This window comes from Protopterus annectens, chromosome 16.part0, assembly GCF_019279795.1.
Source record: "Protopterus annectens isolate FY-2018-M chromosome 16.part0, PAN1.0, whole genome shotgun sequence".
NCBI classification, from domain to species: domain Eukaryota; kingdom Metazoa; phylum Chordata; order Ceratodontiformes; family Protopteridae; genus Protopterus; species Protopterus annectens.
Genome location: NC_056750.1, coordinates 611376989 through 611399414, shown reverse-complemented (window position 1 = coordinate 611399414; position 22426 = coordinate 611376989). Strand labels below are relative to the sequence as shown.

The window sequence follows — 22426 nt, the reverse complement described above, 5'->3', positions numbered from 1 at the left end:
TTTACAGGTTGAGACAAGGAAGTCTTTTTTAGCACCTTTAAAGGTAAAACAAAAAGGGAACCTACAATAGGAGTACCTCATTTTTGTCCTTGTATAGATAGAAGTCCTTTATGATGTCCTTCTATTCACTTGCCCCAGTATTCTTAACCTGGTGATCTCCTGCCTGAAGGCGACCTGACATCAACCGGTATACTGAAGCTTATACTACTGTAGGGTACGTGGGATGTTGCACATAGGCCATAAAAGCAATGTACGCATGTACCATCCTCAGAATTTGCGATTTCAGCTTTTTGCCATATAAGTATCCCATTGCGGAATCTTCTGTCTCACTGCTGTTTTGGTTATGTCATCCAGGAAGGGCAGTGGAAGACAAATTCCACACAAGGACAGCCATTTTCCGGGTCTCTTTTTGTTTAGGCCTAACCACGATGACAAGTTCTGTAGCATTTGCCAGTCCTTTGTTCCAAACGCCCTTAGAAGCAGGCTTTCCTCTTTTGTTATATATTTAGAAAACCAATGGCTTAAGTTGCTAGCTAAGCATATGGAGAGATATGTCAGGGTCCGATGCTGAGCACGTGAAGCATAAGGCCAAGAAACCTCAGACACTGCGGCTTCCACTGCACCTCCAGTGTCAGCTGTTTCTCCCGAGGTCCTTGTCACCCCAGAGGTTCACAGGCCTCGTCCAGTTCTGAGACCACCTTGACTTCGGCCATGAGTACATCTGTGGAGGTCGAACAGATGGCCAGTCAGGATGTTGTGGGGGATCCTAGGCTCATAAGTAAGGAGGGTCCTGGGGGGGGGGGGGGAGTACCTTGCACTGAAGCAAGAAAAGGGATGCAGTCAGATACATTTGACTGTAGGCCTTCGTCTGTGCTACTGACATTGCATTGGATAGTTTTTCCTGCAAAAAAAAACAAAAAAAATAAGCACTTACCCACCACCAGAGAGGCCTGTACAGATTGGACAGGCCTTTTCTCAAAGCTTATTTCAGGCCTTCATGGCATTTGAGCTGCCTTCCTGTCAGCTTGCTCCTACAGCTACTTCCCAACCTTCTCAGAAAAGGATTAGGGGTAATGACTTATTGGATGAATTTTCCTCTGATGAAGAAGAATCTCTGGATTATTCCACACAAATCAGTTACCCCCCAAGGAATACGTTTCCCCTGAAGAGAAGTCTGATTTCCCCCATGGGAAGAGATCCTTTGGTGAAACTCTGCTGAAATGGGAGAACACTTTGAATGGGATACTTCCCAAATTTCTGAAGTCCAGAAAAGGTATTATCCACTTCTACAAGTTGATGTCAGTGGCCCCTCTGCAGTTCCACCTGTTCATCCTGCATTTCTGGATGCCTTTCACAATGTTTCACAAATCCCAGACTCCCAGGCCTTAGCCCCCAAGAGGCCAGATTGCTTCTAACAATCTCTGAGGATTGTAAATTCCTCTTTAGGTGCTTTGCTGCAGACCCAGCAGTTGTTTTTGTAGCTACAGACAAACGTCTAGGAAGCTTCTCTCTTCTAATCTTCTCCCATCAGACAAAGAGAGTAGAACCCTTGAGAGACTGGTTAAAAAGGCCCTCTACATCAGCCTCCTTGGCTTTCAGAATCATTAATTATCAGATACGTATGACAGAGTACTCCTTAGAGCTTTTGTCTCAGACATCTAGTCCCATTGCAGATCCTCCAGATTCAGAAGTGAAAAGCTTAGGCTGTGTCTGTCTTGGGAGCTTTCTCCCAAGAGGCAAAACATTCCATTAAATGCAGATGTCCTTCATGGATGCATCTGCAGTCATAACAAATGGGTTGTCCTGTCGTCAGGCAGCCCTTCGGTCGGCCGGATTCCAAAGTCTGGGTCCGGCTTCGGCTGATGTCGCACTTCACCCGACGTCATCTCTGCTGGTCTTCGGGTATAAAGGCATCAGCCGATGCCATTTTCCTCAGTCTTTCTTGCCGCGTGGCGCCCGAAGCAGAAGCTGTTCGCAAGTGCCGGTCGGTCAGATCCAGAGATTACTACTACCGAATACTACTTCGAAGACTTCTAAAAGCTAAGTACCCCGTTGGGGACTCTTTCTTGCCTCAGCCGATGTCAGAAAAAGTCAATAACTGTTCAACTTGTGGGAAACAAATACCTCATAAAGATTTCCACTCTTACTGTTTGCCTTGCTTAGGCCCAGACCACGGCGTAGCAGCCTGTTCGGCCTGTGCTTCCTTCAACCGACGAACGCTTAGGCGTCGGTCGGAGTTTGCTGAACAGTTTTTTGGCTCAGATTTTGCGTACATTATGCCGTCGGATCCTCCGACTACCCAAATTGTTAAAAAACGCAAAGAAAAAGACCGACACTCGCGGTCCGCGGTTTCGGCGAAACCACGGTTAAGCAAAGCGAGTGTCTCGGTTTCAGCCGAAACCGAGAAAACTGGTCAATCTTCAGCCGAATCCATGACTACTACTGAGGCTCCTGCTACCTTACCTGAATCAGCCTCAGAAATTTTGCCTACAACTGTGGTTCCTACTGATTTATCAGACACCATCCCTTTGGATATCTCTACCCCAGCACGTGGTGCTGCTAGGCCTCCTGCAGCCATGTCTATTAAGGCCTTTGCCAGGGCTAAAACAGCCAAATCAGCTAAATCAGTGCCTGTTAAACCACCCTGACTCAGGCCCACTTCTAGTTCACAAATGCTTACTCTGGCAGAAGATTTAATATCCTTAATTAGGGGATCCCAATCTCACCCAGACAGGGCCTCTCAGCCCCCAGAAAAGAGACCTAGGGCAGAGCCCCCCGAGCCTGTGTCCTCTGATGATTCTGCGGATGACTCGGACATTACAGACCAGCCAGAGGCTCCTTTTTCCAATTATGAAGATTCAGATGCTGAAGAATCCATTCCAGCTGCCTCTCCACCAGAGGAATTCTCCTTTGGGAAACCTTACATGCCATGAGAGAACAATTCCAATGGCAGGGACAAGATTTCTCTGATTCAAGAAAAGGCTTAGGACTTTTCTGCACTTACCACAACATAGGCCCTTAGCTATACCTCCTGTCCTGTCTGTTGTGGACGATGCATTTAATGATGTCTGCACTGCACCTGATTCTTTACCTCCAGCCCCTGCCAAACCAGATAGATTTTACAGGGTGCCAGACACTCATCACCACCTATACAAGGCCCCACTTGCAGACCCCGAAACTATATCCCAGGGGCCTAAGGCAGTAGCCTCGACCACAGCAAAAAACCCTATCCCCTCTGAAAGGGAATCCAGGTCCTTAGATGGGGGAAAAAAGTCTACACCTCTGCTACTCTCTCAGCTAGAGCTTTAAACTGTCAGTTTCACATGATCCAATACCAAGAGTTTATGCTTGATCAGTTAATTAAAAAGCTGTCCTCTGATGAAGCTTTAGATAAGAAATATGTATTAGAAATGGTGAATAACATCCAACAGGTTAGTAACCATTCTTTAAAATGTGGCTATGATGCACTGGAGGCTTCATTTAGATCAGCCATGACTGGCACAGTGATAAGAAGGCATGCATGGTTGAAAGAACAGGTCTTACCGGATCATGTTAAAGCTAAGCTATTGGATGCTCCTATGGATAAGGCCAGTCTATTTGGGGAACCTGCCCAGCAGGTAATGAAGAAAATGGAAGAGAAGGCAAAATCTGTACAAACAGTTAAAGATTTCCTACAGGTTCAGCCCCAAGGTTTAGCAGGAACTGGCCTGCCAAAATTGGTCCTTTCCTGACTCCACAAGAGGACAAAGGGGCAGGAACAGGCGCTCGAGGGGCAGAAATCAGGGCAGAGGAGGTGCCTACAGAGGGCGACAGTGGCAAGGCAATAACCGAGGCACAGACACAACCACTGCCACTGCAACGGACAATCACAGTGACTTGGCTCTGTCTCCGCCTACCAGGGAGCAATTAGCAGCACCATTAGGCGGAAAGTTAGCCTTATTCTCGAAAAATTGGCACTATATCACAAAAGACAAGTGGATTTTGCAAACTATAGACCAAGGCTACGGTTCCACTTCCACACTTTACCAGTAAAAAGAGGAATGCCAAACCTGCCCCCAAATAAAAAAATAGAAGCCCTGCACCAGATAGCGGAATTAATAAAAATGAGAGCTGTGGAAAGAGTACCAATAACAGAACAGGGCAAAGGATTCTACTCCAGACTCTTCCTAGTACCAAGAAAAGAGAAAAACTGGAGACCTATTCTCGACCTGTCCATCTTAAACACATACATCATTGTCCCAAAATTTAAAATGCTGACCCTACAGCAACATCTTCCCATGCTGGGCAAGGAGTGTTGGCTGGTAACTCTAGATCTCAAGGAGGCATACCTGCACGTCCCCATTCGACCAAATTGCAGAAGATACCTCAGATTTCTTGCAGGATCAGAGCATTATCAATTCTCAGCATTGCCCTTTGGCTTATCTACTGCGCCCAGAGTATTCACAAAATGCCTGGCATCAGTAATCTCACTGCAGAGTACAGGGAATCCAAATTTATCCATACCTGGACGACTGCCTGTTACAAGCGGACAACAAAAGCAAGCTGACAACAGATTTACAAAGGGTCATTTACTTGCTACAAGCCCTGGGATACACAGTCAATTTACAAAAGTCAAGGCTGATACCATCCCAGACAAGAACTTTCTTGGGCGCGGAATTGGACACAGTAAAACAGATGGCATTCCTAACTGCAGAAAAACAAAAAGAGCTTCCTCTTTACTTCTTGGCATTAACAAAGCAGAACAAACTAACAGCAAGAAAAGTTCTACAGGCCTTGGGCTTCATGGCATCATGCATAATCTTGGTCCCACATGCCAGACTGCATATGAGAAGGTTACAGTGGTACCTAAAGAATTTATGGTCTCAACACAGGCACAGCTTAGAAACAGAAATACCACTAATCCCATGCTTAAAACAGGAGTTCCTATGGTGGGCTCGGGCATGCCAGTCAAACCCAGGCTTACCCTTCCACAACCTTCGAGCAAACCAAACCATCACAACGGACGCCTCAGACCTAGGATGGGGGGCACACATGCTGGACAAATGCGTACAAGGACTGTGGACTCAGGACCAGCTGCACCTGCACATAAACCAGAAAGAAATGCTGGCAGTAAAACTGGCAATCCTAAAATTCAGACCATTCCTCAAAGAAGGCCATTTGATGATAAGGACAGACAACACCACAGTCATGTGGTACATCAACAAACAGGGAGGCACTCATTCTTACCCCCTATGCAGAATGACTTTGGACCTTTGGAATCTGGCTCTCAGCCACAACATCCAGTTACAGGCAATATTTGTACCGGGAAAAGAACACCCTAGCAGACATTTTAAGCAGAACCACCTCGGATGCTCACGAATGGATGCTACACCCGGACATCTTCAAGGCCATCACAAAGAAATGGGGAATGCCACAAATAGATCTATTCGCTTCCCACTAAATCACCAGCTCAAAAATTGTGCACAAGGACATTCCACCCACTTGCATGGAAGGTGGACTCTCTATCCTTCAGCTGGAAAGGCCTGACAGCATATGCATTTCCACCTCTTCCCTTGATGCACAAGGTACTACTGAAAATCAAAGAGGAACGTCCAAGGATAATTCTGATAGCTCCGAACTGGCCAAGACAACACTGGTACCCATTGCTGAGGAGCATGTCTCGGGAGAAAATGTGGTCAATACCCCTGATGCCTCTGATGTTAACTCAGAACAACTGCAACATCATACATCCAAACCTAAAAACCTTGCAACTGACTGCCTGGAACATCACATAGCAGTAACTAACCCAGACCTTTCACAAAGGGTTAAAGACATTATCCTTGAAGCCCGCAGACCTTCAACAAGAAGGAACTATGCAGGAAAATGGAAAAGGTTCGTCATTTGGAGTACTGAAAGAGGAAAAGATGTGTCGAACATAGATATTGCTAACATTCTGGAGTACTTGGCAGAGCTTCTACATACAGGCCTGTCCTATTCCTCCATCAAGATACATGCATCAGCTATTTCAGCAGAATACAGCTTTGATCCTCCTGTCTTTTCACATCCTCTACTCAGGCAGTTCCTCAGAGGGATCAAGAATGTAAAACCTCCTAGGAAACCACCATTACCAGCATGGGACTTGAATTTTGTACTAGAAAAGTTGACACTCCCTCCGTTTGAACCAGCAGCAACAGCAGAAGATCTACAACACCTGTCATGGAAAACTGCTTTCCTACTGGCTATTACTTCAGCAAGGAGGGTTTCGGAACTACAGGCCTTAATGGCAGTGCAACCCTTCCTAATCTTCCATCAAGATAGGGTGTCCATGAGAACTAATCCTACGTTTATGCCTAAGGTGGTATCCAGAGTGTCTTTAAACCAGGCAATCCACCTACCTACCTTCTTTCCCAATCCACAAAACAGAGGTGAAAAAATAATGCATACCTTGGATGTACATAGACAGTTACGCTACTACCTGGCAGAACCAAAGGTAACAGAAAAACTGACCAGCTCTTTGTAGCCTATGCAACAGGAAGGGAAGGAAAAGCAATTTCCAAACAGACAATCTCCAAATGGATAGGAAATTGCATAAGATTCTGTTACTCCTACCATGGAAAACCAATTCCACAGAACATAAGACCTCATTCTACAAGGGCTACAGCCACTACCACAGCTTTCTTAAGAGGAGTGGCAACCAAGGACATTATTGAGGCGGCTACTTGGACCTCCGTGCATACATTTGCCAAGCATTATAATTTACCTCTATATTCTAGATCCCGAGCAGGGTTTGCCACTCCTGTACTGCAAGGGATCCTGACTACACCATAATTTTTATTCCTCCTCCCCTAGTTTGGCTATGGTATTCTACCCATTTGTTATGACTGCAGATGCATCCATGAAGGACATAGTACAGTTTTGTACCTACCATAAATGTAGATGTCCGAACTGGATAGCATCTGCAGTCAGGATTACCTCCCTCCTTCCCCTCTGTGGTACTCCTAGGGTATTTACCCTCCTAATAGCTAGCTGGGGGGGGGGAGTCTCTTATGGTGTATTTGTTTGTATATATGTACATACATGTTTATTTTTGTGTTTGCCTTCTACTATTTTGGAAACATTGGCTTTTATCCAAAATTTAGCTTTCCAAGAGGGCAATTGGCATCTGGGGCAAGAAACACTGAGGAAAATGGCGTCGGCTGATGCCTTTATACCAGAAGACCAGCAGAGATGACGTCGGGTGAAGTGCGACATCAGCCGAAGCCGGACCCAGACTTTGGAATCCGGCCGACCGAAGGGCTGCCTGACGACAGGACAACCCATTTGTTATGACTGCAGATGCTATCCAGTTCGGACATCTACATTTATGGTAGGTACAAAACTGTACTTTATGTTACTGCGGAGAGTTGTGCCAGGCAGCTGCTACTGGTTCAATTCCTAGAAGACTTTCTAGCTCACACTGCAAGCCCTTCCAGGATTACTTCAAATCCAGGTTAATGGATGCACCACTAGACTGTTCGGCTTTATTTGGTAAGGCAGCAGCCTCTCTAAGTCCCTACAGGAAAAGAAAAAAACAAGGAACTCAAGGAGTTGAAAACGCATCCTGGTTTCTCTTGTGCCTAGGTTTCACAGGAACTTCCCTTCTAAGCCTGTTTTCGTCTATAGCCACACTCAGCATCCCTACAGTAAGTCTTCCAGAGGATCCATGAGACAACAGAAGCCTAGGAGTTCTCCGCTATCCTCACAGCAAAGGTAGTCCTTTCCTGACAAAGCAGGGAGTCTGTGACTACCCTGCAGGTGTCTCCCTTTCCGGACTTCTTTCCCTTTGCCTATCAAATGCTTGCATGGTCTGGGAAAGCATCACTCAAAGGACCCAGGTTCTTTCTATAGTAAAAAAAAAAAAAGGATACTTCATGGTTTGGCATTCCACCCCAACCTTCAGGGACATACCTCAACCCCCCCCCCCTCGCAATAGCAGTTGCCCCTCTTCACAAAGCTCCTTTGGGAGCTTTGGCAGCAGGGCTCCATTTATAAGGTTCCTTAGTCCTCAAGATGCTCCAAACTGTATTCCCCCTTATTCTTCCACAAAGATGCATGTTATCTCTAGGTATAAAAGATACTTTCCTTCACATCCCCATTCATCCCATGTTCAGGAAATTCTTAAGTTTTTGTGTAGGTTCCTGGCATGTTCAGTTCTGTGCCTTGCTCTTTGGTCTTTCTACAGCACCGAGGGTGTTCACAAAGTGCCTGGCTCCAGTCATTGCACACTGCAGACTTTTGGGCATCATCAAAACTCAACTTGAGTGAATGGCTGTTCAGCAAACATTCACATCGGTGGACATTTTTCCCAGGGAAGTGAGTTAGTTTGCCAGCAGATGGAAATTTGCCCTTTTCCCCTCTGTATTGCAATCTCAGAGTTGGTGTGTGTGTGTGTGTGTGTGTATATATATATATATATAGATATATATATATATATATAGATATATATATATATATATAGATATATATATATATAGATATATATATATATAGATATATATATATATAGATATATAGATATATATATATATAGATATATATATATATAGATATATATATATATATATATATAGATATATATATATATAGATATATATATATACATATATATATATATATATATATATATATCTACCCACTTTGTTGGGTTTGATATACTATAGTGTGGCTGTCATTCAGTATGTTGGGCAACTAACTCATGTCCCGGGGAAACACAATCGCTGATGAAAACGTTCGAGGAATGTCTAGTCGCTGAAGTTGGGTTTCAGTGACATAATACAGACCCATGCACGTGTGTGTGTGTGTGTGTGTGTGTGTGTGTGTGTGTGTGTGTGTGTGTGTGTGTAGAAATACATACATAGACAGAGATTTACTGTGTAAGCAGAGATCTCTGGTCAGCCATCTGCACATAGGGTTGGGGCTCTTTGCTTGAGTTATTGCCTAGAAGGTGTCCAATTGACAGGAAACACTGCTATATTTTTTAGTCTTAGGTTCTCAAGGGCTGTACAGACTGAGAACCAGGGGCAGGAAAAGCCCTCAACCAGGCCCCACTGACAGTTACTCTAGGCCAAAAGAAGAACTGAAAAGTGTGCAGGCTTCTGAACCATTTAATCATTCATCAGACCAAAGTCATGAAGCAGGGGATGTGCTTAGATTGTTGGGAACATTTGCAAACCTCTGAAAGTTGTACAGGAAAGATGGATATCTGCCTGACATCTATATTCAGTTAATTTCTGTGGGTAATGATTCCTATTGCAGCATTAGTTCTCAAACTTGGACAGCTACTGCTGTGGTGAGTTGCTCACAAAACTGTGTTATCACATGAATGTAGTTTGTCAGTAATCTATTTTTTTGCATTGCATTGAAGTTTTTTTGTAGTTTCATCCTTGTTACTTGCCAATCATCAGCCCTCACAAGGTCACTGACCAATGTGTTCCCTCATCACTGATGGTGAGGATAGGCTGAGAAGACTGTTTAGACATTCGTCAAGGTTGCTTCATGATTTTCCATTTTTTGCCCTGTCCCCATGCACATTCCCAGCAGCAAATCAATGGTGGGATGTGCAGTGGGTGTCAGAACTGCATTACTATTCATGTCTGCAAGGGGTGTATGTCAGCACGACTGCCCGGTCCACCCACAGACAGCACCAAACAGTTATTTCCATGGCCTCCACTAGGGAAGCCGTACTGTACACGTGCCCTTAGCATGCACCTGTCTTCTCCTCTAGGATTGCTAACTTTTCATCAGTGTCTATGCTGTAATGCTTCTGTTTGAACTCTTGTTGCTTGGACCGTAGTCAGGACTTTATTCTTGCACACCACCAATGCAGGATACAGTTATTGATGATTGATGTTCTGCTAAGGAAAGTTGATTGAGAATTCAGTCTTAGGGTTCTTTACTGGTAAAGTTAGGTGTGCAGAACTTTTTAAGTTCTTGTGTTAACACGTGGACAACTCTCATCCATCTTCTGTTACATGGATGAAGATGCTAAAGAATTGTTTGCTGACTGACCTGTTGTGTGTCTGATAGCAAACAGTTTAATAGGTTCATAGGTAGGTACTAGGCTATCGGCCCAAGGGCCTACTTAAGCCTAGCCAGCAAGGTACCGTTCTTGTTTATTAAATAGTTTTAGGAAATTATGAAAGAAAACTTGTTTGAACACCACTAAGATAAATTTTTGTATGTTTTGCAGACCATGTTACAGCACCTACCCAAACAAATAGTTTTAGGAAATTATGAAAGAAAACTTGCTTGAACACTACTAAGATAAATTTTTGTATGTTTTGCAGACCATGTTACAGCACCTACCTGAACAAGAAGAGTTGAGATCATTCCATGGGCCGCTTGTTAAGTAAGGAAATGATGTAACTTCTATATTGTGCATCAAAGCTGGTCTGCAGCTTGGTAACTGTTGTAATAATAATTGCTTTTTAGGGAGGAAACTCATAAGGCCGATGTAATCACTTTTGCCCAGAAGAAGGCTACCGAGTGTCTGCACAATGAGAGTTTAATTGATAAAGAATCTGCCAAACTGCTTTGGGATGTCGTCATACTCCTGTGTAGACAAAATGGGGTAAGAATTTCAGCAGTTGTATTTTGGGTGGTATGAAGTAATTGAATGAAAGTAAGTGCAGTCTCTTGACAGGAATCAAAGCCCTCTACATTATTCTTTTAAGTTTCCATATTGAAAACTTCTGCTCCAGTAAGAAGTGTCTCGGTGCATTGTAATGAAGTATTTAAAGTAAGGGACTCTCAAAATAAATTGGTGGTTTGACAGGATGAACATGTTCATAGTATTTAAAGCAAAGAACATTCACTTAGTGTCCTGGTCAAATTATATCTAGTTAGTTTAAATACAACCTCTGGACTATGTTGAAAATGAGGCAAAATATGTATATTCTGATTAATTAATAGATTTATTATTTCTGCTCCTGGTTTGCTCATACTAGTTACATTGCTGTTTTTTTATGTAATAGTAAGTCATAATGTTTGTGTTTACCCACCTTCATTGTTTCCTTGGGCAGATTTTTTTTTTTTTTTTTTGCAAGTGGCTGCATTTCTGTGTGAGGAACCAGACTAAAATTGTCTGTTTTGGATTGTATTTTTGTAGAAATGTGCTTGGAGACTTTTGGCTTCAAAGAATTTGTCACAGTTAATCTGTGTTCTTTTTAAGATCAAACCATAAATGTTGGAATTGATTATTTTACTTTAAATACTCCAAAGTGTGGTCGGCCATGGTGGTGCAGCAGTTAGCATGCTCACCTCACAGCAAGCGGTTGTCTGGTTCGATTATAGTCTGCATGTCCTCCCTGCGGTTGAGTGAGTTTTAAAGACATGCAGTAGGTGGATGTGTGCCTTCTGTGAAGGTTGGACGCTGGGCTGGCAACTCGACACTGTAAAAAAACACCACTGCCAATCAGTCTGCTGACCGGTGATGCCCTGTGGTGAACCCTAATGGGAGAAGTTGAAAGACTTTAAATACTCCAAAGCAAATGGGACACAAACCTTAAATGTCTCCGTAGTTGAACAGCAAATTAATACCATGCATAATTGTTGGAGAGAAGTTTTGTATTTGTAATAGAAATTTGACATTCTTTAGAAGTCCGTGGAATAAGATAGACAAAAGGAATATTTAGTTTCAGTTTGTGCTGTTCATTAATCTTCAAGAGTACTTTGGCACTGTGAAATTGACTTCAGTTGGCAGTATGCAGTCTGTTACTGAAATGCTTTCCTACTACAGAGATTAGTACTGTTTTAAATGTGTATCACTGTAGGCAGTTTCACTGGTACATATGTCCGTGCAGACACTAACCGCTCATTCCTTTTTATGATTTATTGAAGTAGGTGGTCTTGCCAGTTACAGTATCAGTGATTTTTTTCTCATATTTTGTATTCCGTTTTATATGGAGCTAAATTACAAACCTTTATTATGCTTCTCTTCAGAAGAATAGATCAAGATGTATGTAATTGCAAGATGTAATTAAATCAAAAGGTGCTTCATCAAAGTATTAGTTTAAGGGTGTGCAGACTTATGCAACCAGTGTATTGTATGATGTTCTTCGTCTTCCATTGCTGCAGTCCTGACTATTGGGTATAGTCCGCGTCCAGTCGGCCCGAATACCAGAGTATAAGGCTGACGTCGGTCAGGGCGCATTAGACTGACGTCAGTACGTCAGGGTACTAATGCGCATGACCGACGTCATATCCCCAGTCTTTTTTGCCGCATGGTCCGATGCAGAAGCAGTTTTGCGAGTGCAGGTTGGCGTACTGAAATATTTCCGAAACCGGAGTTTCAGACCGAAACAGAGTTGGCTAAGTACCCCGTTGGGGAACATTTTAGTTTTTCTTGCCTCAGTATTTTAGCGGATGTCAGAAAAAGTGAATAACTGTATTTCTTGTGGGAAACAGATACCTCATAGGGATTATCATACCTTGTGTATACCTTGTTTAGGGCCTGAGCACGACGTTGTTGGTTGCCGCTCTTGTGCTAGGTTTAACAAACGCACTATTAAGAGGAGGTTAGACTGTGCCAGGTTAGTGTTTGGGAAGCGTTGCAATTATAAAATGCCGTCGGATGCTCCGACGCCCGCTTCCTCCAAGAAGCGCAAAGATAAAACAGTGAAGCCTAGGGTTGAGGAACCGGCAGTCCCGGACGTCGGTTCTTTAGAAGGCTCAGTGGATCCGGAGGTTTTGCCAGGAGTTTCCATGGAGTCCCAGGCAGAAACTATACTCTTACAGGATGTGCCTTCTCAGGAGGTAGGCCAGGCTGAGGGGGCTTTTCAGGTGACTGTTCTTCCCTCTCTTCCCAAGGTAGTTAGGGCCTCTCCTTCTGTTGCCAAAACTTCTTTGAGAGGTAGGCCTACTTCAGCTTCAGTGGGGGCTTCTCCTAGCATTTCGGGTTCTGTACCTAAGAAACATATGCTTAAAATGGCAGAAGATTTGATTACTATGATTAGGGGTTCTATGCCCCCGCCTGATAAGAGGCCTAGGGTGGAACCGGAGTTTGATAGTTTGGAACAGTGTTCAGAGGCTTCAGAATCTTCTATGGAAGATATGCAGGAGTATCCTACTTATTCTGATTCTGATGTGGATGATTCCACTCCTACAGCTTCTCCACCTGAGGATTTCTCATTTTCAGAGACTTTGCATTCCATGAGGGAGCACTTTAAATGGGAAGGCCAGGATTACTCTGACTCCAGGAAAAGGCTTAGGGAGTTCTTGTTTTTACCCCAGCATAGGCCTTTAGCTATTCCTCCTATGTTGAATGTGGTGGAAGATGTTTTTGCAGAGGCTTCCCTGAACCCTGACTCTTTGCCTCCTGCTCCTGTTAAGCCTGATAGGTATTATAGGGTGCCCGAAGCTCATAAATATTTGTTTGAGTCCTAGGGCGGACCCAGAAACTATTTCTCAAGGGCCTAAGGGTGTAAAGGCTTCTGTGGTTAAAAATCCTGTTCCCACTGATAAAGAGGCAAGGGCTTTGGATAGGTGGGGAAAGAAAGTGTATACTTCTTCCACTCTAGCCATGAGAGCTTTGAATTGTCAGTTTCACATGCTAAAATATCAGAATTATCTCCTTTCACAATTGAAATCTAAGGTGGATGCTTTGGCGGAAGGTATTGAGTGTAAAGAGTTGCTGGATTTGGTTCATGTGTCTGAACAAGTGGGTAAGCATTCTTTGCAATGTGGTTTTGATGCTGTACAGGCCTCCTCGAGGGTGGCTGCTACCAGTTCTGTTCTTCGCAGGCATGCCTGGTTGAAGGATCAGAATTTAGCTGAGCATGTTAAGACAAGGATTTTGGATGCTCCTTTACAGTCTGATGTGTTGTTTGGTTCGCCTGTGGAAGCAGTTTTAAAGAAAATGGAGGACAAAGCTAAGTCTATGCAAACTGTTAAAGATTTTTGCAGGTGCAGCCACCGAAGTTTAGTAGAAATTGGCCTGCTAAGGGGTGGACATATCCTGCTTATGATTCTCAGTCTAGGGGTAGGTCTAGACGTGGTAGGGGCAGGGCTCAAGGTTCTTTTAGGCCTAGAACAGGGAGTTCACCTGCTCAGACTTCTGGTGAGGGCAGGGGTCAGTCCTTTCGTAAACAGACCCAATGACCTGTTTTTCAGCTGCCAGCAGATTCACGTTTGGCAGCTCCTTTGGGAGGAAGACTGTCTCTTTTCAAAGAAAATTGGGATTTAATTACTCAAGACAAATGGGTGTTGGATATCATTCACCACGGTTACAGATTTTATTTCCATACAATGCCCCTTTCAAAGGCATGCCAGACGTTCCTCCTCAACAAAGAAAAGAGGCTCACAAGCAAGTTTTACAGTTACTTCACATAGGGGCCATTCAGCCAGTCCCTGTATCAGAAAGGGGCCTAGGATTTTATTCTCGCCTGTTCCTTGTACCAAAGAAGGGAAACACGTGGAGACCAATTTTGGATTTATCTATCCTCAACACTTATCTGGACATTCCCAAGTTCAAGATGTTGACGTTACAACAGCTTTTACCTCTGCTGGGCAAAGATCACTGGATGGTAACTTTAGATCTCAAAGAAGCTTACCTTCATGTGCCTATAAGGCTAAGTTGCAGGAAATATCTGCGGTTTCAACTGGAAATTCTCATTATCAGTTCTCTGCATTGCCCTTTGGCTTATCTACTGCCCAGAGTGTTCACAAAGGTTCTGGCTCCAGTGATAGCTTACTTCAGGCTTCAAGGAATTCAAATCTATCCTTACTTGGACGACTGCCTGATTCTGGCTCAAGAAAGGGAAGTTCTTCTACAGCACCTGGAATATGTTATCGCAGTGCTAAGATGCCTAGGGTATTCTGTGAACGAAATAAAGTCCAGTCTAGTACCCTCTCAAGACATGTGCTTTCTGGGTGTGAGACTGAATACAGCAGCCCAGATGGCCTTTTTAACCCCGGACAAACAAAAGAGTCTGTCACTTTACTTCCATCAACTATCTCATCAGTCCATGCTGACTGCAAGGACAGTCCTTCAAGCATTAGGGTTCATGGCATCTTGTATTCTGGTGCTTCCCAATGCCAAACTGCATATGAGGAAGTTACAATGGTATCTCAAAATGTATGGACACAGCACTGCCAGGATTTGGACACTGTCATTCAAATAATACCTTGCCTTCAAAAGAATTCTTGTGGTGGGCTCAGGAATGTCACCTAAACAAGGGACTCTCTGTGACCCGGCCAGAGGCAAGTCAGATCTTAACGACAGATGCCTCGGACATTGCTTGGGGAGCTCATCTAAATGGAAAGTGGATACAAGACAAGTGGCCTGCCAGACTACAGCATCTACATATCAACATGAAGGAGATGTTAGCAGTCCAGTTTGCATTAATGGCTTTCAAGGAGTTACTTCTTCCAGGGCAGGTGTTGATTCTAACAGACAACACAACTGTCATGTGGTACATCAACAAGCAAGGGGGAACACATTCTTATCCTCTATGCAGGCAAGCAATGATTTTATGGGAGACTGCTAAGCCTGCAACTAACTCTTCAGGCAAGGTTTCTGCCAGGAGCACAGAACTCCTTAGCGGATGTGTTAAGCAGACAAATCATGGATCCCCACGAGTGGAAACTGGATCTTCATGTATTTCAGAAACTGACAGTGTCATGGGGAACTCCAGACATAGATCTGTTCGCTTCTCCACTAAACCACCAGCTGCCAAAGTATTGCACAAAGGGGTTTCATCACACGGCTTGGAAAGTGGATGCTCTGTCTTTCAGTTGGAAAAACCTTCATGTGTATGCCTTTCCACCTCTACCTCTTCTTCCAAAGGTACTGTTAAAGGTCAGACAAGACAGGCCAAGGATGATTTTGATAGCTCCAGATTGGCCTCGCAACACTGGTACCCTCTACTACGGAGTCTGGTAAAGAAGCCTCCATGGCCTTTGCCTCTGATTCCTCATCTGTTATCTCAGAAGGACGGTCATCTGCTCAATGTCAAGCTACACTCTCTTCATCTAACAGCATGGCATATTCTGTGTTGAAACACAGCAGGTCTCAACTTCCTCAACAAGTTTTAAATGTGATTATGGAAGCTAGAAGACCTAGTACAAGGAAAGTGTATGCAGAAAAATGGAAGAGATTTTTATTTTGGAGTACAGCAAAGAATTTGGAGATTTCTGAGCCTAATTTGAGTGTGGCTCTTCAATATCTTACTGAATTATTGGACAAAGGTTTGTCCTTCTCTTCCATAAAGATTCATGCTGCAGCAATTTCAGCTCACTATGATTGTGACCCACCTTTGTTTTCGCATCCTTTGTTCAAGCAGTTTCTTAGAGGGGCAAAGAATATAAGACCCCCACGTAGAGCTCCTACTCCTGCTTGGGATCTCAATTTTGTGTTGGAAAAACTTACTCTACAACCTTTTGAGCCTGCAGCTACTGCTGAATTGAAATATTTGTCATGGAAGACTGCTTTTCTGTTGGCTATTACTTCTGCAAGAAGGGTGTCTGAGTTGCAGGCCCTTATGGCAGTAGAGCCCTTTTGATTTTCCATAAGGATAGGGTATCATTACGCACTAATCCTTCTTTTATGCCTAAGGTGGTTTCTAGTGTGGCTTTAAACCAAACTATTCATTTGCCTACGTTTTTGCAGATCCTCAAAATAAAGGGGAAAAGATTTTGCACACTTTAGATGTACACAGGCAATTGCGTTATTATTTAAGCAGGACTAAGGATTTTAGGCAGTCTCAGCAGTTGTTTGTTTCTTTTGCTTTGAGTTCTCAGGGCAAGCCTGTGTCAAAACAAACTATTTCTAGGTGGATTGGCTTTTGCATTGCATTTTGTTATTCCCATCATGGCAAGGAGATTCCAGCTGGGATTAGGCCTCATTCCACTAGGGCTACTGCCACTTCAACAGCATTTCTAAGGGGGGTGGCAACTAAGGATATTCTGGAAGCAGCTACTTGGAGTTCAGTTCATACTTTCTCTAGGCATTATCACCTTCCTATCTACTCTAAGTCTAGGGCTGGTTTTGCCACAGCTGTTTTACAAGGCATGTTGTCAGCTCCTACCACTTTATAATTTGCCAGCCTCCCTTACCTCTGCTTTGGGATTCTACCCAATAGTCAGGACTGCAGCAATGGAAGACGAAGAACATAGTACAGTTTTGTACCTACCATAAATGTAGATGTTCGAGGATTCCATTGCTGCAGTCCAATTTACCCTCCCTCCTTCCCTCTGTATTTAGGGGTGGTTGTGTAGGTGAGTTTTCATGCTTCTATTTTTGTATATATTGTTGTATATATTGTACATGTTTTTGGTGCAGGTTTTTTGGGACTTGTCTTTTTAGGGTCTTCTGACATCTGGGGCAAGAAAAGACTGAGGATATGGCGTCGGTCATGCGCATTAGTACCCTGACGTACTGACGTCAGTCTAATGCGCCCTGACCGACGTCAGCCTTATACTCTGGTATTCGGGCCGACTGGACGCGGACTATACCCAATAGTCAGGACTGCAGCAATGGAATCCTCGAACATCTACATTTATGGTAGGTACAAAACTGTACTTTTTTTTATATTTTTTCCCTAACAGATTTGTTTTTCATTTGAATTGTACAGGTTATAGGTCACATTAAAAGTGTGAAAAGTTTTGAAATTAGTTATTGTGGTCTCATTTTTTTTACATCACAAAAACCTGGCTTTTTAACAGGGGTATGTAAACTTTTTATATCCACTTATATATACGTGTGTGTGTGTGTGTGTGTGTGTGTGTGTGTGTGTGTGTGTGTGTGTGTGTGTGGTTTCACTTTACAATCCAGAAATTCAAAACTCGGTATCTCGAGACTGTAAAGCCGAACACTGAAAAACCCGAAAGCCCAAAAGTGGGAAATTCAAAATCGCGACTGCCCACATACATACTCCACACACAAAAAAGCACACATACACCTTCCTCCCTACACTACAAACCAACAAAACACACACAAACACAACAAAACAAATACATGCGCAGACCCTACATATAACCAGGGGGCAAGTCCCCCTGCATCCCCACAGCCCCGCTACTTATATATATATATATATAAAACTCCAAGGTTGCACGAAAAACACGCACACACAAAAACCACCACTACACATTCTACACTCCCCTTGCACAAACACACATCACATACATACAGATACCACCACTCTCAACATTTAAACACTCAGTCTTGCCTACCTACACTAACCCCACTTCAAAACTCTAAACACACTCACACACACTAAAATCCCTACCCAAAACCCCTAGTAAACATCACTTACCTGAATCTCTGTCTACATCCACATACCACATCGCACATCACAAACACAGGGGAATCCCAAGCGTACGCATCTCCACAACTGCAGATTTGACATTTCCACATTCGGGTTTCTGCACTTTGGTATTTCAGTCTTGAACTACTGAAATTCGATATTTCAGGAGTTCGAGATTCTAAAGTGAAACCATGTGTGTGTATGTATGTATGTATGTGTGTGTGTGTGTGTATATATATATATATATATATATATATATATATATATATATAGACAACCACACCCACATATATTTATTTCTACACACGTACACGAGATGAAAATTTTCAGGATTTCTTGCACAGTTGTTTATTTTATAAACTTATTCATGTGAATATTTTTTTCCTTTGTAGGTTATCATATATGTTGTTTTTTTTGCTATACACTAGTTTTACTGCATGATTTGAACTTTATCATCTGCTTGTGTTTTAATATTAACCAAATATACAACATCCGTAAGTACATATGCAAGTCACCTGTGTAAAAATTTAGTAAAAACCGCAAGGAAGACCCTGCCAGCCTAGAGTCTTCACTGTGTGGTACCCTAAACCTCCTGTAGTGAAAGCCGATGCGGTGTATGTAAACCCTTTAAGGGACATACCAGTGTTTCAGCTGTATGGCTTCTGAATGTCCATGACTTTTACTTTTTAAGTCATTGCTGTTATAATCAGGCCAGTAAAGCCAAGCCCACTAGCCATAGTCATGCCATGTTTTGGTCTTTTTCTGATGTAGTCTATACAGCACAAGTGGATTGCATGTATCCCTTGAGCCTTCACTACAGGAGATTTAAGGTATTACACCTCAATACTCTAGGCTTACAAGGTCCTTCTTCCAGATTTTACTGAATGATTTGTGTCTGTGATCTTTTTTAACCTTTGGTTTGGATGTTTGGGATATTTTGCAGGCATTCTTATGTTTATTGACCTAAACCTTTATTTTATACTAAAGTATAGACAAACAATCCATTTATGCTGTAGTGATAAGGTCAGAAGAAGACCAAAACATGGTAAGTCTGCAGCTAGTGGGGTTATGCTTTATTTGTGTCAATGTACTCGTAAAAACTTAAAAGGTGAAAGTCTTGGATGTTGAGAAGCTATGTAGCTGAAACACTGGTATGTCTTTAAAGGGTCATTTGCGTATCCCATAGGTCATCTCCACAGGAGGTTTAAGCTATTATACAGTGGAGAGTGTAGCCTGACAGAGTCTTTCTCGCAAGTTTTACCAAATGGTTTGCCTGTGCCTTTTTACATTGTATAAGAATTTAAAGCATACTGGTCATGTCGAAAGGAAATTGAGTAACAACCCTTTGAAGTTGGATATTACCTCCTTAACTATACAACAATTTAAACTGTACAATTTATGATGCAGAAAGTGAGTTTTTTTGCATTGTATTTTGTTAAGGACTGCCTCATGAAATTTTTTTCAGAACTAAAAATCCCTGACATAATGTCATGAAGTGCTGCACCCACAGTACCTCTCTACTTGTTAGTGTAGAGGCTATTGTTTTTCCATGCTAAATATATGAGTGAGAGTTTTTTCTTCCTAGTAAAACAAGTTTTTTCTAAGTCTTGCAGCTGGTATACCTTGCATTGAAATTAACGTGTGAGGCTGTAGCTGTGAAACCACAACATTAATAAGAAGCTGCTTTTCTAAAGAAGTGCATTGTTTTTGGCTGCACATAATGCTTTGCAGTATGAAAATAATGTTCCAATACGTACCCATGACATGTCTTCGATATGATTATTGAGAGAGGCTGACTAAACAATGAAACTAAAACAGTCAAACACTCTCCAGTCTTCCATTTTTTTCATTACCACTCACATCTTTAACATTGGGAATATAACTGGGAATGAAATTAACTGTAAAACAAGCATACCTCAAAACGTGACCAATATACGTCTGTATGTTTGATTTTATTCCCTATGTTAACTTGGAAGAGAGTACTGTTATGTAAGCCTGGATCATTGCTCTTTACATCTCAGCTGCTCAACTCTGGATGTGTAGTCTGCATATTTCATATTAGAATTTATTCTAATTTTGCTTCTAATTCTATTCTAGATATTTTTGTACATACCAGTCTTCTGGTCTTTATCCTTTACTGATTTGTTAACTAGCTGTCATTGACCCAACATTGAAACATATATGCTTTGGGCTCATCATTGTAAAATGTTAACAGTGTTATGTAAAAATGATTTTTTAGACCATTCCACCATCCAGGGAGACATGGCTACTGCCCGGAAATCGCAAAGATGTTGTGATTTACTAGTAAAACAGCCCTTCCTGAAGAAAATGCCACAGTTGTGCATCAGACACTCACTGCCCCAATTTATTTATTTGAATTTGTTTACTAAGGTAGAGCACTGAATAAGTCTTGACAGATTTTAGTCTCGGCTCAGGGTCAAAAACTGACCAGACATACAAGAGAGTAAAGTAGTACATAACAATAAAACAGTACAATTCTGTGATAGCGTGCTTACTCGGGAATCCTGGACAAAACTCTCCCCTCTACCCCTAGGCAAGCCTGTAACTCAGTGCCAGTAGTGGACTGAAGGAGCCATTTAAAAGCGCGGCCAAAGTATCCAAAGGAAAGCATCGCCATTCAAAACAAATCCTATAAACACCCCCTCTACTCCTAGGCAAGCCTGTAACTCAGTGCCAGTAGTGGAATAAAGGAGCCATTTAACAGCACGGCCAAAGTATCCAATGGACAGTGTCATCATTCAAAATAAAACCTACAAAGTATGAAAAATAGTTAATCTGCCTAAACTCCTGTAAACTTAATAATACCTAAACTAGTGACTTATGTTAGTTTTGGGCAACTGCAGTGAGCACGATATCATGTTGCTTAGCCTCCCTACCCCCAGACTAATTTTTGTTTGTATCCCTCGACTCTGTATTTTCTCTCTCATTAACTTTGAAAACTGGTCCGGTGTACATTTATCTCCGTTTTTAACGCCCCCAGCAAATTAAAACTACCCCCTTATAAAATTGGGCTAGCAAGGCTAGGACTGATGTTCATCGTGTTACACTGCTGCAGTCATCGCACTTGGGTTATCCTGCCGTCAGGCGGTCTCACAGTCGGCCCGAGTTCCAAAGTCTTGGTCCGGCATCGGTTGCTGTCACTTCTTCCCTGACGTCAGTGGGCCAGGGGTATGTAAGAGGCGTCCGACGCCATTTTCTTCAGTCTTTCTTGCTGTGCGGTGCCCGAAGCAGAAGCAGTTCGCAAGTGCCGGTCGGCCGACCCTTGAGATTTTCAAATTGAATTTCAGACTGAAGTCTTCAATAAAGCTAAGCACCCCATTGGGGAACCTTTTCTTGCCTCAGTCCGATGTCAGAAAAAGTTAACAATTGCATTTCTTGTGGGAAGCAAATACCTCATAAGGACTTTCATTCTTACTGTATTCCTTGCCTAGGCCCAGACCACGATGTCACAGGTTGTCGGTTTTGTGCTAGGTTTATTAAACAAACTATCAAACGTCGGTTCGATTTCGCCCGACATTACTTTGGTAGGAAATTTAATTATACCATGCCGTCGGAGCAACCGACGACCGGCATGCATAAAAAACGCAAGGATAAGGATAGGCAGTCTAGACCCAAACCAGACTCCGAGGCCTCGGCTGGACCTATCGCCAGTTTTCCGTTTTTCAGTGAGGCGCCTACGCAGCCCCTGACGACCGCTGAATTAGAACCCCAGATGGCTTCTAATTCACAAGCGGAGAGTACTAGGCCGGCACAGCCTTCTTCTTTAGGCCCTTCCGACTCCATAGCAGAAGGAGATTCCGGTGCAGTAGAAATGCCTTCGGTTGCAGAAGGTGTCTTCAGACCAACTACACTCACCATTGAATCTTATGCTAAGCTTAAAACTCCATTAAAATCAAAAAAGACTGTACATCAGTCTCCAGCACAAGGCCCCATGCCTAAGAAACAAATGCTTAAGATGGCTGAAGATTTAATTACCCTAATCAGGGGTTCCCATCCCCCTCCTGAAAAAAGGCCAAGACAAGAGGAGGATTATGCTTCCTCTGACCAGGTTTCAATTTCCTCAGATTCTTCTGAGGAACAGGAATACTCTTTTCCCCCTTATGAAGATTCTGATGCTGAAGAGTCTATTCCCTCAGCATCTCCTC

General features: G+C 42.9%; 1 protein-coding gene across 1 annotated transcript in view; it reads left to right on the top strand.

Moving 5' to 3' along the window:
• The window catches only part of SEC16A (SEC16 homolog A, endoplasmic reticulum export factor), a gene marked incomplete in the record, with an annotated part of 1997470 nt that overhangs the window by 428092 nt on the left and 1546952 nt on the right, over nt 1–22426 (top strand). The window contains 2 exon segments of the mRNA XM_044058481.1: nt 10305–10366; nt 10450–10588. Of these exon segments, the coding sequence (XP_043914416.1) occupies nt 10305–10366; nt 10450–10588 (201 nt within the window).